General features: G+C 34.1%; 3 protein-coding genes across 4 annotated transcripts; 2 read left to right on the forward strand and 1 right to left on the reverse strand.

Annotated features, from left to right (window-relative positions):
• Positions 1-68: 68 nt before the first annotated feature.
• Positions 69-3249, forward strand: lok (ovarian-specific serine/threonine-protein kinase loki). 2 transcript variants are annotated; one of them, XM_018001706.2, is made up of 6 exons: positions 69-624; positions 1357-1514; positions 1596-1704; positions 1785-2225; positions 2290-2524; positions 2586-3249. In XM_018001706.2, the coding sequence occupies exons 1-6, from the start codon at positions 435-437 to the stop codon at positions 2893-2895; spliced, it is 1443 nt and encodes a 480-aa protein (XP_017857195.1). In that variant the 5' UTR covers positions 69-434; the 3' UTR covers positions 2896-3249. The 2 variants fall into 2 exon arrangements, with proteins under 2 accessions (XP_017857195.1, XP_017857196.1); XM_018001707.2 differs by having other exon boundaries at positions 72-570.
• Positions 3250-3473: 224 nt separating this feature from the next.
• Positions 3474-4955, reverse strand: vls (valois). Its single transcript, XM_018001709.2, has 3 exons — positions 4320-4955; positions 3881-4257; positions 3474-3819 (listed from the first exon to the last, which is right to left on the reverse strand). The coding sequence occupies exons 1-3, from the start codon at positions 4851-4853 to the stop codon at positions 3636-3638; spliced, it is 1095 nt and encodes a 364-aa protein (XP_017857198.1). The 5' UTR covers positions 4854-4955; the 3' UTR covers positions 3474-3635.
• Positions 4956-5089: 134 nt separating this feature from the next.
• bwa (alkaline ceramidase) lies at positions 5090-13301 on the forward strand. Its single transcript, XM_018001718.2, has 5 exons — positions 5090-6092; positions 9493-9749; positions 9834-9971; positions 10871-11163; positions 12057-13301. Exons 1-5 carry the CDS (start codon positions 5970-5972, stop codon positions 12128-12130), a joined length of 885 nt encoding a protein of 294 aa, XP_017857207.1. The 5' UTR covers positions 5090-5969; the 3' UTR covers positions 12131-13301.
• The last annotated feature ends 421 nt before the right edge of the window (positions 13302-13722 follow it).

Below are 13722 nucleotides of genomic sequence, written 5' to 3' on the forward strand. Positions count from 1 at the left end.
GTATGTTGAAGCCGAAAAATCTTGGTAGCTTACCGAGATTGTACAACACTTTTCATATGCATTGAACGATTCAGCCCTAGACGGCAGCAGTCAAACAGTTCACATCCAGGCATACATATGTATGTACAGACGTCGCGCGCAGCTCAGCAACATTGTGTTTTGTGTATGAAAACTAAATGCGAATTATATTGCAAACGCTGCAATAATTTATTGTAAACAATCAGTTCTGTGTAGTATATTGTTGCAAAGCGTCGCGCCTTTACATATATATATTTAGAGTTAGAAGTTGTGCCGCCTCTGTGTATGTGTAAATGTATGTGTGTGACTGCGTATGTGCGTTAGGATAACTGCACATTTACATTTGCGCAGCGAATTTAAACGGAAAGGAACAGTTACTGCGAATATCAACAGAAGACGGAATTGAAACAAACAACATGGCTCGGGACACACAAGGCACACAGGGCACCCAGAGCCAAGCGTCCAATATTTGGACCCAGGTAGAGAGCCAGCCCATGGAAAAAATTGTTTGGGGCCGGCTCTATGGAAAGAATATTAAAATCAAGTCTCTCGGTACGAGCGTCAAGTCATACAGAATAATCTATACGCATTCGTCCTTTAGTGTTGGTAACTGTTAATTGCAACATTTAAATGTTTTTTTTTTATTTATATATTACTTATTTATACATGTGTATATTTATAATTTGGTTGTTGATAATTTAATGCACATTAAGTTTGCAAAGGTGTATATGTATGTATTTGTATACGTTATGTACATGCATACATACATAAACATATGTGTCGGTGTGTATGTGTTTATCTCCTGATATGCTTGCTTTGTAAACGGGAATCTATTTGGAACTGGCAACTCTTATTAGATTTGTGTAACGAAACGTTACATTTGAATTCAACGATTTCGTCTGCAATTCTCATGAATTCAACGTCTGCTTATGTTATGTTGTTTAAATTCTAAGTAAAGTGCGTATGTATGTGATCTTTAAAAATGAAATCTATGTTAAGCTCTTTTGCTGTATACCTCTCTGTGTGTATATCGCTCGACGCGCTATTGTTTCTTTCTCTTACGGCCTGTTTTTCATTGGTTCGCTGGCGGTATGTCTCTCTCTTCTCTTCTATCTACATCAATTTATCCCGTCTCTTTCGCACTCTGTGTGTTTTTTCTCTCTTTGGTAGCCTGTCTCTCACGGTTTATCCATTCTATTAATCTCTCGTTTTTTCTCCCTCTGATAACGATTAGCTAAAAAAAACATCTTGCTTATAAACAGGTAGCAGAGTATTTCTTAGTCGTTCACTTTCTCACATGTGATATTTCTATAACTGCTTCTTTTCGTTTCTTATTAGACTTGAATAACGACGAATTTTCAGCTGGTCGCGGTGAGCTGAATGATTTAATATTGACGCTCAATGATTTACCTGAGAAAATTCTATCGCGCATATCCAAGGTGCATTTTATCATAAAGCGCGCTAACTGTGAGCTGACAAATCCGGTTTATATACAGGTAAGCAACACGAAGAGTGCGCCCGAAAATAATTTTGAACTACATTGAATTCGATTGAATTTGCAACCCTCCCCTTTCAAGGATCTCTCACGCAACGGAACATTTGTGAATGGCGAAAAAATTGGGACGAACAAAACGCGCATCTTACAAAATGACGACATCATCGCTCTCTCTCATCCCACCTATAAAGGTGAGTCCTGCAGAGTTTTGCAGAAATCCGAGCAGAATATGGAAATTTCTGCACCTGCAACATTTTCCTTTGTTTTTCAGCGTTTGTCTTCAAGGATCTTAGCCCAAACGAAGCGATTGGCCTGCCACCTGAAATCACGTCCACCTATTATATAAATCGTAAACTGGGCTCAGGTGCGTATGGCTTGGTGCGGCTCGTCTATGATCGTCGCACCTGTGAGCAGTTCGCCATGAAAATCGTGAAGAAGAATATGCTGGAGGTGAGCGCGCATCCGAACACTAATCTGAACGATCCGGAACGTGTGCTCAACGAGGCAAAGATCATGAAGAATCTATCGCATCCGTGCGTGGTGCGCATGCACGATATTGTAGACAGGCCGGACTCCGTTTATATGGTGCTGGAATTTATGCGCGGCGGAGACTTACTAAATCGCATCATTAGCAAGAAGCTGCTCAGCGAGGAGACATCCAAGTTGTATTTCTATCAAATGTGCCATGCAGTCAAATACCTGCATGATAAAGGTATGCTCGTTCTATTGATATTGATATTGATATTGACAATTCGTTAATATTCGCTTTCTTCCAGGCATCACGCATCGCGATCTGAAGCCGGACAATGTGCTGCTTGAGTCCAGCGATGAGGATACTTTGCTCAAAGTATCCGATTTTGGATTAAGCAAATTTGTGCACAAGGATTCAGTGATGCGTACGCTATGCGGCACGCCTCTTTATGTAGCACCCGAGGTGCTAATCACAGGAGGACGTGAATCCTATACTCAGAAAGTGGACATTTGGAGTCTGGGAGTGGTGTTGTACACATGGTATATTTAATATATATAAGTTGTCATACCATTTCGAGATCTAAGGCGTATCTGTTTACAGTCTAAGTGGCACTTTACCCTTTTCGGATGAGTACGGCTCGCCGGCTGGTGAGCAGATCAAGAAGGGAATTTTCCGCTTTCGCCATCCCGCCTGGCAGGGCATCTCGCAGCGCGCCAAGTTGTTGATCAAACAGATGCTCATTGTGGATCCCGAGAAGCGACCCTCAATTGATGCTGTGCTCAAGAGCACCTGGTTAAGGGATACAACGATGCTGCAGAAGGCGAAGCAAATGATGAAACTGGATCAAATGGAGATCGAGGAGGAGGAAAACAATTTCCTTGAGCCGCCAACCAAACGGCGACGGCACTAAGCAAAACGCGAACTGAATGTGAAAAAGTTTTAATTTTCTGGAAAAATTAATCGAAAACATTTTTCCCCCCATTTCTCATCCCGCAAAAAAGCTGCCATAGCTGCCTATCAATCACACTCCTACATATAAGAATTATTGAAAAAGTATTGCTTTTTTTACTGCGGTTGTTTAATTTTACATGTTGTTTAGTGTAAGTTTTGCATTTGCGTCTTTTGTTAAACGTTGTGTGCCAAAAGGAAATCAAAGGTGAACAAGAATGAATCACAAATCTTGAATTGATTATTACAATTTATTGACGCAATTATAATTTAAATATAATAATGATATTAAATGTAAATAGTTAAGTGAGCTGAACTTGTGGTTGTTTTATTGGAGCTTGTGAATTTGAACTTTTATAATAATTCAATGTTTAGTTGACCACACGATTCTCTTGATTCAATTTGAATATCTAAACTGATATGTGTTGTTATATAAAATATATTTAAAAACTCACTGTAGACATAGATTCTGAATGAATTATGAATTGTTTCCCAATTTTTATTACACTGAAATACAAGGATTAATTCAGTTAAAGATGGTTTGAAGGAAAACTCCATAGATTCAGGAATTTACTATATGAATTCTATTTACATAGGTATATACGTATTATATATACAAATATTGTTAACCAAGCCATATATACATTGCTTTTATAGAATAAATATTAATTAGATTTATTATTCATATTCAAAAGCTATCGTCTATATCTTATGTGTTGCCATTTTTCGTCCATGGCCAATGGTCAGCAGCGTGTGATCATCTCGCCAAATGGCATCCGTGAGACGGTCGTGCGTATTCTCATTGGTGTAGATAACATCATGTGCCTCTGTCACCTTGGCTATCTTTACTCCAGCTGGCAGATTGCTCATGACCGCCAGATGGGAGCTGTAAAAGAGAAGCAAATGTAGTTCTTCAGCTAATAAAGTTGTTGCTACTCCTCGCCTACCCATTCACTAGCAGCTGTGAGACATGAGCCTCATCGAAATAGGATATAGTTTGTTGAAGCTTGCGTGGCACTCGTATATCCAGCGTATGGACATTGCCATCATAGTCCCCCAGATGGACATAATTGTCGCCTTGGAGCTCAGTGGGCGCTGCCCAAGCGGCACAGGTGAAGCTAAGCAAATGCGTCTTATCATCATAGAGACACATGGAGGTGGGCGATGAAGCACGTATGTCCCACAAGCGTGCACAGCCACCGCGATCACAGGTGACCAATTGGCTAGCAGCTGTGGCTGAAGTAGCCAATCCTGTTATTTTCGAGTTATGAGCGCAACGCGCACGATACGTGCTGCATAAATCGGCGCCAGAAATATCCCAGACCTGCAACCAAATCGTATGTAGGAAATATAAGCATAAGGATATAGTTATTAGTATATACTCACATTGAGCGCATTATCCAGGCAGGTGGTCACTGCGTGCTGTGGCTGAGATTTGATCACGCTGAGCTGATTAATGGGCGCCTTGTGTGCGTCACTTTCGCCAATGAGAAACAGACAATATGGCGTCTCTGGATTGCGCACCGTGGAATATGTCGACCAGGCCTGCAGCCGCGTATCACCCAACGCTACGAGCAGTATATTGTTATCAGCATAGCGTAGAATGTTCACAGTCGAGTCGCATTGCAACTTGAAGTCCGCATTGTCAACGGTCATGTGGTCCGTTTGATTGTAGCCGAAGAGCATGCCCCACCATTGGCTACCCTCTCGATGGTTTGTGGCCAATGCAAAATGCTGCTGTTCATTCATTGTAATGCTGTCGAAGCAGTCGAGCAGTCTGGGTGACAGGTTCTCCAGCCGGGCATTCATATCCGCAACATTGAGATTGGGATAGTCCACATTGTTGGCCAATTCAATGGCCGGTGGTGGCTGGTGGGAGGTGGGTGTGCGATATGTTACCGAGCTTCTTTGTGGAAACATCTTAAATGTGCAGAATCAAAATTTAAACAACAATGCAACGCGTGCCGGCAAAACACGAAGGAAACCAATGAACAGTGTTGAGCAATACTTATTTTTAATCATTTAACTTTATTTGAATATTGATATTACAAAAAATATATATCGATACATTTTCGTGGTGTTTTAAGCCGTTAAGTGTGCGCTGGCAAGAAAAATGACTTTTGCCTGTACAAATTATATAAAATAATAAAATTCAAGTTTAGATACAAACATTCAACATATTACACATTTTTAATAAAATCAAATATAGTTAATACATCGTTCATTACTTATCTATATTTATTATTTTATATGTTCCATAATAATTTAAATGTTTTAAAAATTATCTAAAGTAAACAATATTTTTTGGCATTTTTAAATTAAATTTATTCCAAATTATTCACAATATCATCAGCTAAAACATATGAATTTAATTTCCACGTCGTCTTAAATACACAGAATGGCAAGTAGATTTTGAGCATTTTATAGCACTGTTTACTCAAACGAAATACTCATTGCCCAAGCTACTCGTATCGGTTGCTGATATTTCGAGTACAAGCGTAACATAACATTAACAGTAAACAAAGCGTACGCCAACGCGAAAGACGTGTTTACTCCGCGCAGCTGTATAGAAAATTCATTTTTTACGTCGAATTGACAACAACTACGCACATTTGCAAATTGAACAAAAGCAGCGCACAATGACAAAGCGTATAGATGAAATGCAATCCAGTTATCCTTTGACAAAGCACAAATGAACCAAAGATACTTATATAAGGGCGCAGAACTTTCACGAAACTATCACACAGAAAATATAAGGGAACATCAAACAACAACAAACAGAACGAACAACATGCAAAACGCCAAAGCCCCAAAATAAATGAACAGAGGCACGCGAAAATAACTGCATCAGTGCAATTGCTAGGCTATTATGCAAACAATTGCTTCAAATTCAAATACACATAACTAACGTGCCTTCAAAGAACAAAGAAATTAAGAAATAATCGAAACTAAGCTCAATTAAGCGAATCGATTAGTGTGACGCGTAGCAGAAGTCAAGTGTTTTGGTTAATATTATTAACTTTTATTGAAATCAACATGGACACGGGCAGCGTTATGGATCTTTATGCTATTTATTTGTTTCGACCCGGAAGCTCGCCCGTTGATTGGTGCGAGGGCAATTATTTAATATCTTCAAATATTGCAGAGTTCGTCAACACGGTGCGTATGTATAAAGATATATGTTTGTATGCATGTGTCCCGTTATATGGCAGTCATAATTTTACACTGCATATGCAGAAAGAGATTCACCCCCACACACCCATTCACACCCTCACCCTCACACACTTACACACTTACAGCCTGCTATAAAGGCCTTGACCTTTTCGCATACATGTGAAAGCTTCTCACACAGACGCATGCTGAATGTAAACAACGCAAAGATGCTCTTAGCAAACACTTGTCAACACTTGCAGCTACAGTTATTTGCACACATACACACATACTTAGCTGCCACAAGTGCGACCATTGAGCATAATTGAAATTATTCACGAAGATGTGAAATTCTAGTGTGAAACTGATAATGTAAAATCGTATGCATGTGTCTCGTCTCAATTAGAAGCTGTTTTTAGCATTATTTCTTTAACCAAATGTATAATTGAACAAAGTACTATTAGTTACAGTAGATTTGTTATTACATTTTCTTATCTCTGTTTCGAATTCAATTTCTTGAACTAATTATTTATCACAAACAAAAACTCAAAGTTCATGCGTGAAACGCTGATTCCTTTGTATAGACACGAATCAAAGTACGTGTGTACTCATATTATTTGTCACTGATTTTCCCGGTTTATGCTATCAACTAATGTTTAACTTCATTTTGTTTTGGTCAGCGTAATCAAGACTTTTAAGAGTATACAACATATTTTATAATGTATATATATATATATTTATATATTTTATAATGTATATAAAGTAAATACATACAAAAACCAAACTGTAATCCCCGTGCCGGATACGAGAGAAATTCTGTTTCGTGAAGAAATTTGGTTGATATTCTAATGAATATAAAAAGTAAAGGGAATTTGTAACCTGATTAACATGAGAAACACAGAGATTATTATATATGTAGATAGGTCACTAGATTAGTCCATACCAGAATAGCTTTTTATAATCACTGAGATTGGCCGCATGATTCGAATTTTGATATTTAAAACTTAAGCTATAAAATATAACAAAAATGTAAATGTACAAAAAAATATGAAAATTACCATTTTTAATGTTATGTATTCTGAATATTAAAAGGATAGTCGTAAAAATTTATATTTAAATATTTTATATATCCTAAGATTATTTTTTTAAAGCAGAAACATCTGTTTATTTCCCTTCCCATTATAAATTTTACCCTTCAATTTGATCTAATAGGGCTGATATGTATATAAAATGTGATTGATGGACACAGATTTCCCACACAATATATTATAATATCAATCAATAAATGTGAAGTCTTTCAGATAGTGCAGGGTATAGATATACATATATCTCATATATATTACTTCATATCGCTGTATATCTACTAAAACAAATAGAATTTTTGTAATTATCCAAATGGTAGTTTCAAGTGTCATTATCATTGTTATTGCATTGCTAAGTGTGAGTTAGGTCTAATTATATGCGATACTAATGCTAATAACAAACCTGTGGTAATGAATGAAACTCTTGACTTTTTCATTATTCTAAGTAATGGCTAAATGTTTCTTATTTTGATATATCATATAATATTCTGTATATTTTCTGTTTCTGCTGCAATTTTTTTACAATACTTTGTCATTTAATTGGGCTTGCGCTCAAGTGCAATAAGTTAATTAACTACCTCAGGGCTGTTCACATATCCTATATAGTATATACCATATCGCATGGTCATAAAATGAACACCAGAATGTGTTGATTTCAGATACAACAAAATATCCATGTATTATATAAATATCAAGACAGCTTCGCCTAGCCTCAGCTCATTCTGGCCTTTAGTGTTGTTAAATATATTTTTTTAAATACAAAATTGTGTACTATTTGTCTCCTTCTGCTTCCTATACACAATTTAAAATTTGTTTAATTATGCTTTTGCCTGATAATTTATTCTTGTCATTCTTTGTTCTCGTGCTTCGGGTGAAAACTTGTTCAGATGACACGAACTGAAAATTGCTTTGTTTGTTTTGTGTGAAGTGTTAAATATGTGGAACAAATTGCATGACAAACTGTTTGTCACACTTACATGGACATGCACAAGCATATATAAAAACATTCATATAAAAATATATATATGTATATATATTTAGCTTAATTCAAATTTAATCTAGATTAGTTGAACGTGTCTCTGTGTTTTGATTTGGTTAGGGTATCTGCTAGTCGTTGATTATGTCTCATAGCACTCGGCCTATTTTACGAATTTCTACAAAGCTTCATGAATTAACGATTCCACCTTTCCTTTTTTGCCAGCGCATTAGCTAAACCCATCTTTGAATATTAATTACGTATTTTCGGCAGTTTTTTTTTACCTTTGCAAAACCTTAATAAATTGAGCTGATTTTTACTTTTGCTTATAAATGCCTATCTATATATATATATATTTGAAATTATAATTTTAAATTCTGAACTTATATAATTTTTTTTAAATTTAATTTTACATTTAAAAATTAGATTTATATTTTGAAAATTTTTATTTATTTAATATTAATGGATAATATTAAATAAATGACAAAATTTTAAATGTTAATTATATTAATTATTTAAAATGGCATTTAAAACATTTAATTCTATATCAATATTTATTTTAAATTCTATTTAATAATGTATATAAAAATATTAATAATAAATATATATTAATTATTTAGAAATTAAATAAATATTTTAATTTTAAGTTCTATATATTTTTAAAAATTTTAATTAAAGTGTTCATTTTTATATAATTTTCTATTTAAATGCAAAATTTAAATTCTTTATTAATTTATAATTTTAAATTATATTGTTATTAAAAGCCTAAATTTTAATTTTAAATTCTTTATTCATTTCAAATTTCTATTATAATTTTAAATTAACAGCTATTAAGCCACTATTTTTGATTAAAAAAGCAATTGCAGTTATTCTATTATTATATTGCTGTGAATGGAACACGCAAAGGAAATTATACCGTACTTCATTCAATAATAATGACGTATGTACGTAATCATTATTTTTGCATCGTCAGCGAGGTCCTCAGTTTGTTCAACTTTGCTATTTTAGTAACGAATTTAAGTTCATATTCATTTAAGATTTCATTTTAATTTTAAATACAATATTCATTGAAAACTTCAAATAATTACAAAATTAATGTTATATCTTTCTAAATTTTTAAATTAAAATAAACTATCATAACTCTAACCCATATGTTTTTAAATCTTATTTATTATTGAAAAACATTTTCATTGTTTTATTCATTGAAAACTTCAAATAATTACAAAATTAATGTTATATCTTTCTAAATTTTTAAATTAAAATAAACTATCCTAACTCTAACCCATATGTTTTTTAAATCTTATTTATTATTGAAAAACATTTTCATTGTTTTATCTTTTCGTCACAACAGTTCAGCAACTTTCTGTTTATTCTACTGCCGCCAGTGCTGATAATGCTGTTTAAGGAATACGGAAAGTTCGTCACGCCCGGAATACATTTGCTGTGGGTTCTGCTGATTGTCGTGGGTCTGAGTTCGATGTATTTCCATGCGACGCTGAGTCTATTGGGACAGCTGCTCGATGAACTGGCCATATTGTGGGTGTTTATAGCCGGCTTCTCGCTCTTCTATCCCAAGCGCTACTATCCAAAGTTCGTGAAGAACGATCGGTAAGTTTATTTGATAAATGATATAATATGCAAAGAAAATGCCTGCATGATAGATAGTGTCTAACCCTTGTCTACTTAATATAGGAAAGCCTTCAGTTGGCTCATGCTGATATCGGCCATAATCGCGACGGCTTTGTGCTGGTGGAAGCCCATTGTAAACGCCTTTGTGCTGATGCTCATGGGCGTGCCGACAATGATAATGCTCTACAGTGAGCTGCAGCGGTGCGTATGTCCCACCCTAGAACCACTTGCCCTAAACACCACCTACCTGGCTGATAAGCCGTCTCATTTCGGTCTTGTTGACCGATAACTGATTAGTCATATATCATTTTTTTTTTCTGCCAACCGCTCAATCCTTATCAATTTCATGCATGTTTAACAAAGCCCATGGGCTTTATCAGCTCGAAACAGGTAGACCCATTGTTTAATCTATATATATTTACGTTCGCTTCCAATACATCATACGATGCTTATAATAAATCGAGTCAAAGTTCATTAGAGGCTTGCCGTAGAATAGTTTTAGTTCATAAATCATGGGGTGTTTTGAAAATGGATTGCATTTTTAAGCAAGATTATTCAAAAATTCCTGTGAAACCCTTTTCATAAATTCCATTTTATTTAGATGAGTTCGAGTTTGAGCTCTTAAGCACCACTTCAAACGTTTCCATTTCAAATCAATTATAATTGAAAATTCGAATCGCACAACAGAGTAATTGGGAATCTATAAAGATAAGCTATTCCGGGTTATACAACACAATAAATCAGATTGTGATTTCTGTTGGTAGCATCTAGTAAAAATACTAAATGATGTCATAGAGTTTATATATAACTAAAATACAATTATGTTCATATTTTTATGATTTTATATGCATTTGCATTACAGTTAACTATAGTATGCATTCTGTTCTTAAAATGTAATATTATAATATATAATTAATTATTATAATTAATATAATTTTATAAGCTAGGGAACTTTGGGCTTATAAAAATTATATTTCATATATAATATACATTTAAAATGAAAAATTCTTGTATTACGTTTTTCTATAGAAAATGAATTTTGAGAAAGGTTAATATAATTTAGATGAAATTTAAATTTAATTTATATTTCTCCTCTGCAGAGTTCGTGATCAGCGCGTCTATCGCCTCGGCTTGAGGGCGACAACTGTTTGGGCCGTGGCCGTGTTCTGTTGGATCAACGATCGGATGTTCTGCGAGGCTTGGTCCTCGATCAATTTTCCCTATCTGCACGGCTTCTGGCATATATTCATATTTATCGCCGCCTATACGGTGCTGGTGCTCTTCGCATATTTCTATGTTGAGTCGGAGCTGCCGCAGCGTCAGCCCTTGCTCAAGTATTGGCCAAAGAATGAATTCGAATTCGGTATACCCTTCATATCGATCCGAAATCCAGGTAAGACACTGCGTAACACGATCTAAGATCTATAATGCAAATAAAAAACTTAAGTACGTATGCCATGACAGAACCAAAGCGTGAATTGTAACCAAAAAAAGAAAAAAAAAACATTAACAAATAAGTTAAATATTAATAGCAAAAACTGCTTTAGCTAGTTTTATAATTGTAATACGTAATTTTAGATCATAGAGCACATCACATGGTTTTTTTGAACTAGTTGTCAAATCGTAGCTAATTTATGGTTGGATTTGGAAACTGAAGGTTAAGGCTGTTGAAAAAAAGAAAGTATATTGCTTGAAATATGTTGGAAGTAATTCTACTGTATTACCTAGCAACTAGTGTATACTATATAGACCTAGTGCAATATTTATACATATGTAAACACATATCCCATATTGAGAACTTTGAAAGTCATTAGACTAACTGCTTGTTAAACCGCTGATCAGTTGCCGAAACAGGAACTCTCGAACGAAACTCGTTTTCTATCTATACCTTCCCTTCCCCCATGTGCAGACTGTGATATGTTATAACTGACTCACTGTGACTCGGACTTCCAAATGTTGAAATGTGTAAAAGGAAAAACAAAAGCAGTTTACGTTCCTATATTATTTGAATTGAGAGCCTTTTGTGGGTACCTGAATATCTTACTGCCTTAAATGATGAATGTATTGACTAACCTTTGTTCGAGAGCCCTTTGTTTCCCAGCTAATACACCTAAATACAATAATAAATGCCTGCATATGTATTTCGTACTACTAACACTACACTACTAATCCACGTAGTTTGCTACCTTAGATTTGGTTCAAATGTAAAGTATGAAAATGCCTTTAACAAAACATATTTCCGATATATATATAACGTATGTGTACCAACAATTGCTGATCCCACAGATTCGAAAGATTGGCACATCTATTGCAGCTTATACATGCAGGATTACGACAATGACCTAAAGGTTTTGCGCTAAGAGTTTGAATACTCTTCCTAATTCTATTTATACTATTCCAGCGAGAATCATAAGAAACGTATCAAGAAAACAAATGAGGAAAACGAAGAGTTTACAGATAATTCAAAAGTACCAAATTAACAGAAGTTAAAAAGTCATATATATTACGGATAAACATAGGTTAAAGGCATATTAATGTATGTTATGTAACGAGAAATATATGTTAAAAATTAACATATGTTAATGACATGTTATCGATTAACATATGCGCAAGACTAATATATGTTAAGGGATGATCATACACTAATATTATGTTAGGTATTAACATATTTAAGCAAGGACTCAATATGTTCATACTCAACATAAGAATTCTATGTTCGTATGCTAACATAATGATATAATAGAAATGTTAAGAAAAAGTCTATAAACGACATGTTATACATATAATAAATAATAGCTGTTGAAGATTAACAGAAGATTTAAAAATCATATGCCTATGTTATGAATAAATTTTAACATTTGTTAACAATACGAACATGTGTTAAAACTTAACATATTTTAGGTATGATCGTATATCCTATTAGTTAACATATGTAAGTATTAATAACTATTAGTTTGCTCAACGGGAATTTGATGTATTAAAACTGTCTAAATTCCAATTCTTGAGATATTGCTTATTTTCCATTTTTGTATTAAAAAAAATAGAGGACCAGTTTAATTTCTCTAAAATGTAACAAAGTAACGTATTTCTATAACTTGAGAGCTTACTGCTGTAAGTCTGTATAGAGGCTTGCATATATATATGTCGTTATTAAATAAAACATCAAATACATAAAATCATATTATTTGAAGAAGTACATTTATAATATTATATCATGAATATTTAAATTGATAATTGCTGAAATATCTACTGCCAATCCACTTTCACGGAAGCATCCCTTTTATATTACATATATATATGTTTTTTTTAATCTACGGTTATAAGACCTTAGATTATATATATATATATATATATATATATATATATACAGTCTGTCAAGAATGAGTTGGCACACTGAAAAAAAATTGAATTTTTTGACTTTGGATGCAAATATCTAAGTCAATAATGCATAAAAATTATTTTTTTCAAATAGGAATATGTTTAATATTATTTCATTAATTTAAATATAAAAATAGAAAGCATAACATTCAATATGTAAAAAAAAAATCAACAAAAACAAAGAATACTCATAAATAACAGTGTCAATAATGTGTTGGCACTGAGCGCTTTGCACATCTGCTTTGCTCTAATTCTCAGAAGTAACGGTATTTTACTGTTATCTGTTGATATTTTATGCATCTATGAACGTTTTCTTTTACATTTCTTGCCATTTGATTGTCAATTTTCGCTAGTTACGCATTTAAGCACAAATTTCATATTTTTTTTAAAATGCCTGGAAAGCGATTAAGCTTTGAGATGGTGCAGCTCATCTATTACAACCACGAGATGGGCAAATCCGTTCCAGAATTGATGGACATGTTTTCTGTGCCCAGGAGAACGGTTTATAACGTTATAAACCGGGCCGAAAAAGAAAATAGGCTGCTTTTAAAGACGGGAGGAGGGCCGAAAAAAA

The sequence above is a fragment of the Drosophila arizonae genome, chromosome 3 (assembly GCF_054131065.1).
Source record: "Drosophila arizonae isolate 15081-1271.41 chromosome 3, UAZ_ARI_1.0, whole genome shotgun sequence".
NCBI lineage: Eukaryota > Metazoa > Arthropoda > Insecta > Diptera > Drosophilidae > Drosophila > Drosophila arizonae.

What these genes read in the sequence shown, in the direction of transcription:
- lok (XM_018001706.2), top strand. Translation starts at nt 435, where the DNA reads ATGGCTCGGGACACACAAGGCACACAGGGCACCCAGAGCCAAGCGTCC. An exon ending in GCATTCGTCCTTTAGTGTTG is followed by an intron (nt 625 to 1,356) that starts GTAACTGTTAAT and finishes GTTTCTTATTAG; the next exon opens with ACTTGAATAACGACGAATTT. An exon ending in GGAGTGGTGTTGTACACATG is followed by an intron (nt 2,525 to 2,585) that starts GTATATTTAATA and finishes ATCTGTTTACAG; the next exon opens with TCTAAGTGGCACTTTACCCT.
- vls (XM_018001709.2), bottom strand. Translation starts at nt 4,853, where the DNA reads ATGTTTCCACAAAGAAGCTCGGTAACATATCGCACACCCACCTCCCAC. An exon ending in GCCTGGATAATGCGCTCAAT is followed by an intron (nt 4,258 to 4,319) that starts GTGAGTATATAC and finishes ATTTGGTTGCAG; the next exon opens with GTCTGGGATATTTCTGGCGC. An exon ending in TCACAGCTGCTAGTGAATGG is followed by an intron (nt 3,820 to 3,880) that starts GTAGGCGAGGAG and finishes TCTCTTTTACAG; the next exon opens with CTCCCATCTGGCGGTCATGA.
- bwa (XM_018001718.2), top strand. Translation starts at nt 5,970, where the DNA reads ATGGACACGGGCAGCGTTATGGATCTTTATGCTATTTATTTGTTTCGA. An exon ending in AAGTTCGTGAAGAACGATCG is followed by an intron (nt 9,750 to 9,833) that starts GTAAGTTTATTT and finishes TACTTAATATAG; the next exon opens with GAAAGCCTTCAGTTGGCTCA. An exon ending in CTCTACAGTGAGCTGCAGCG is followed by an intron (nt 9,972 to 10,870) that starts GTGCGTATGTCC and finishes TCTCCTCTGCAG; the next exon opens with AGTTCGTGATCAGCGCGTCT.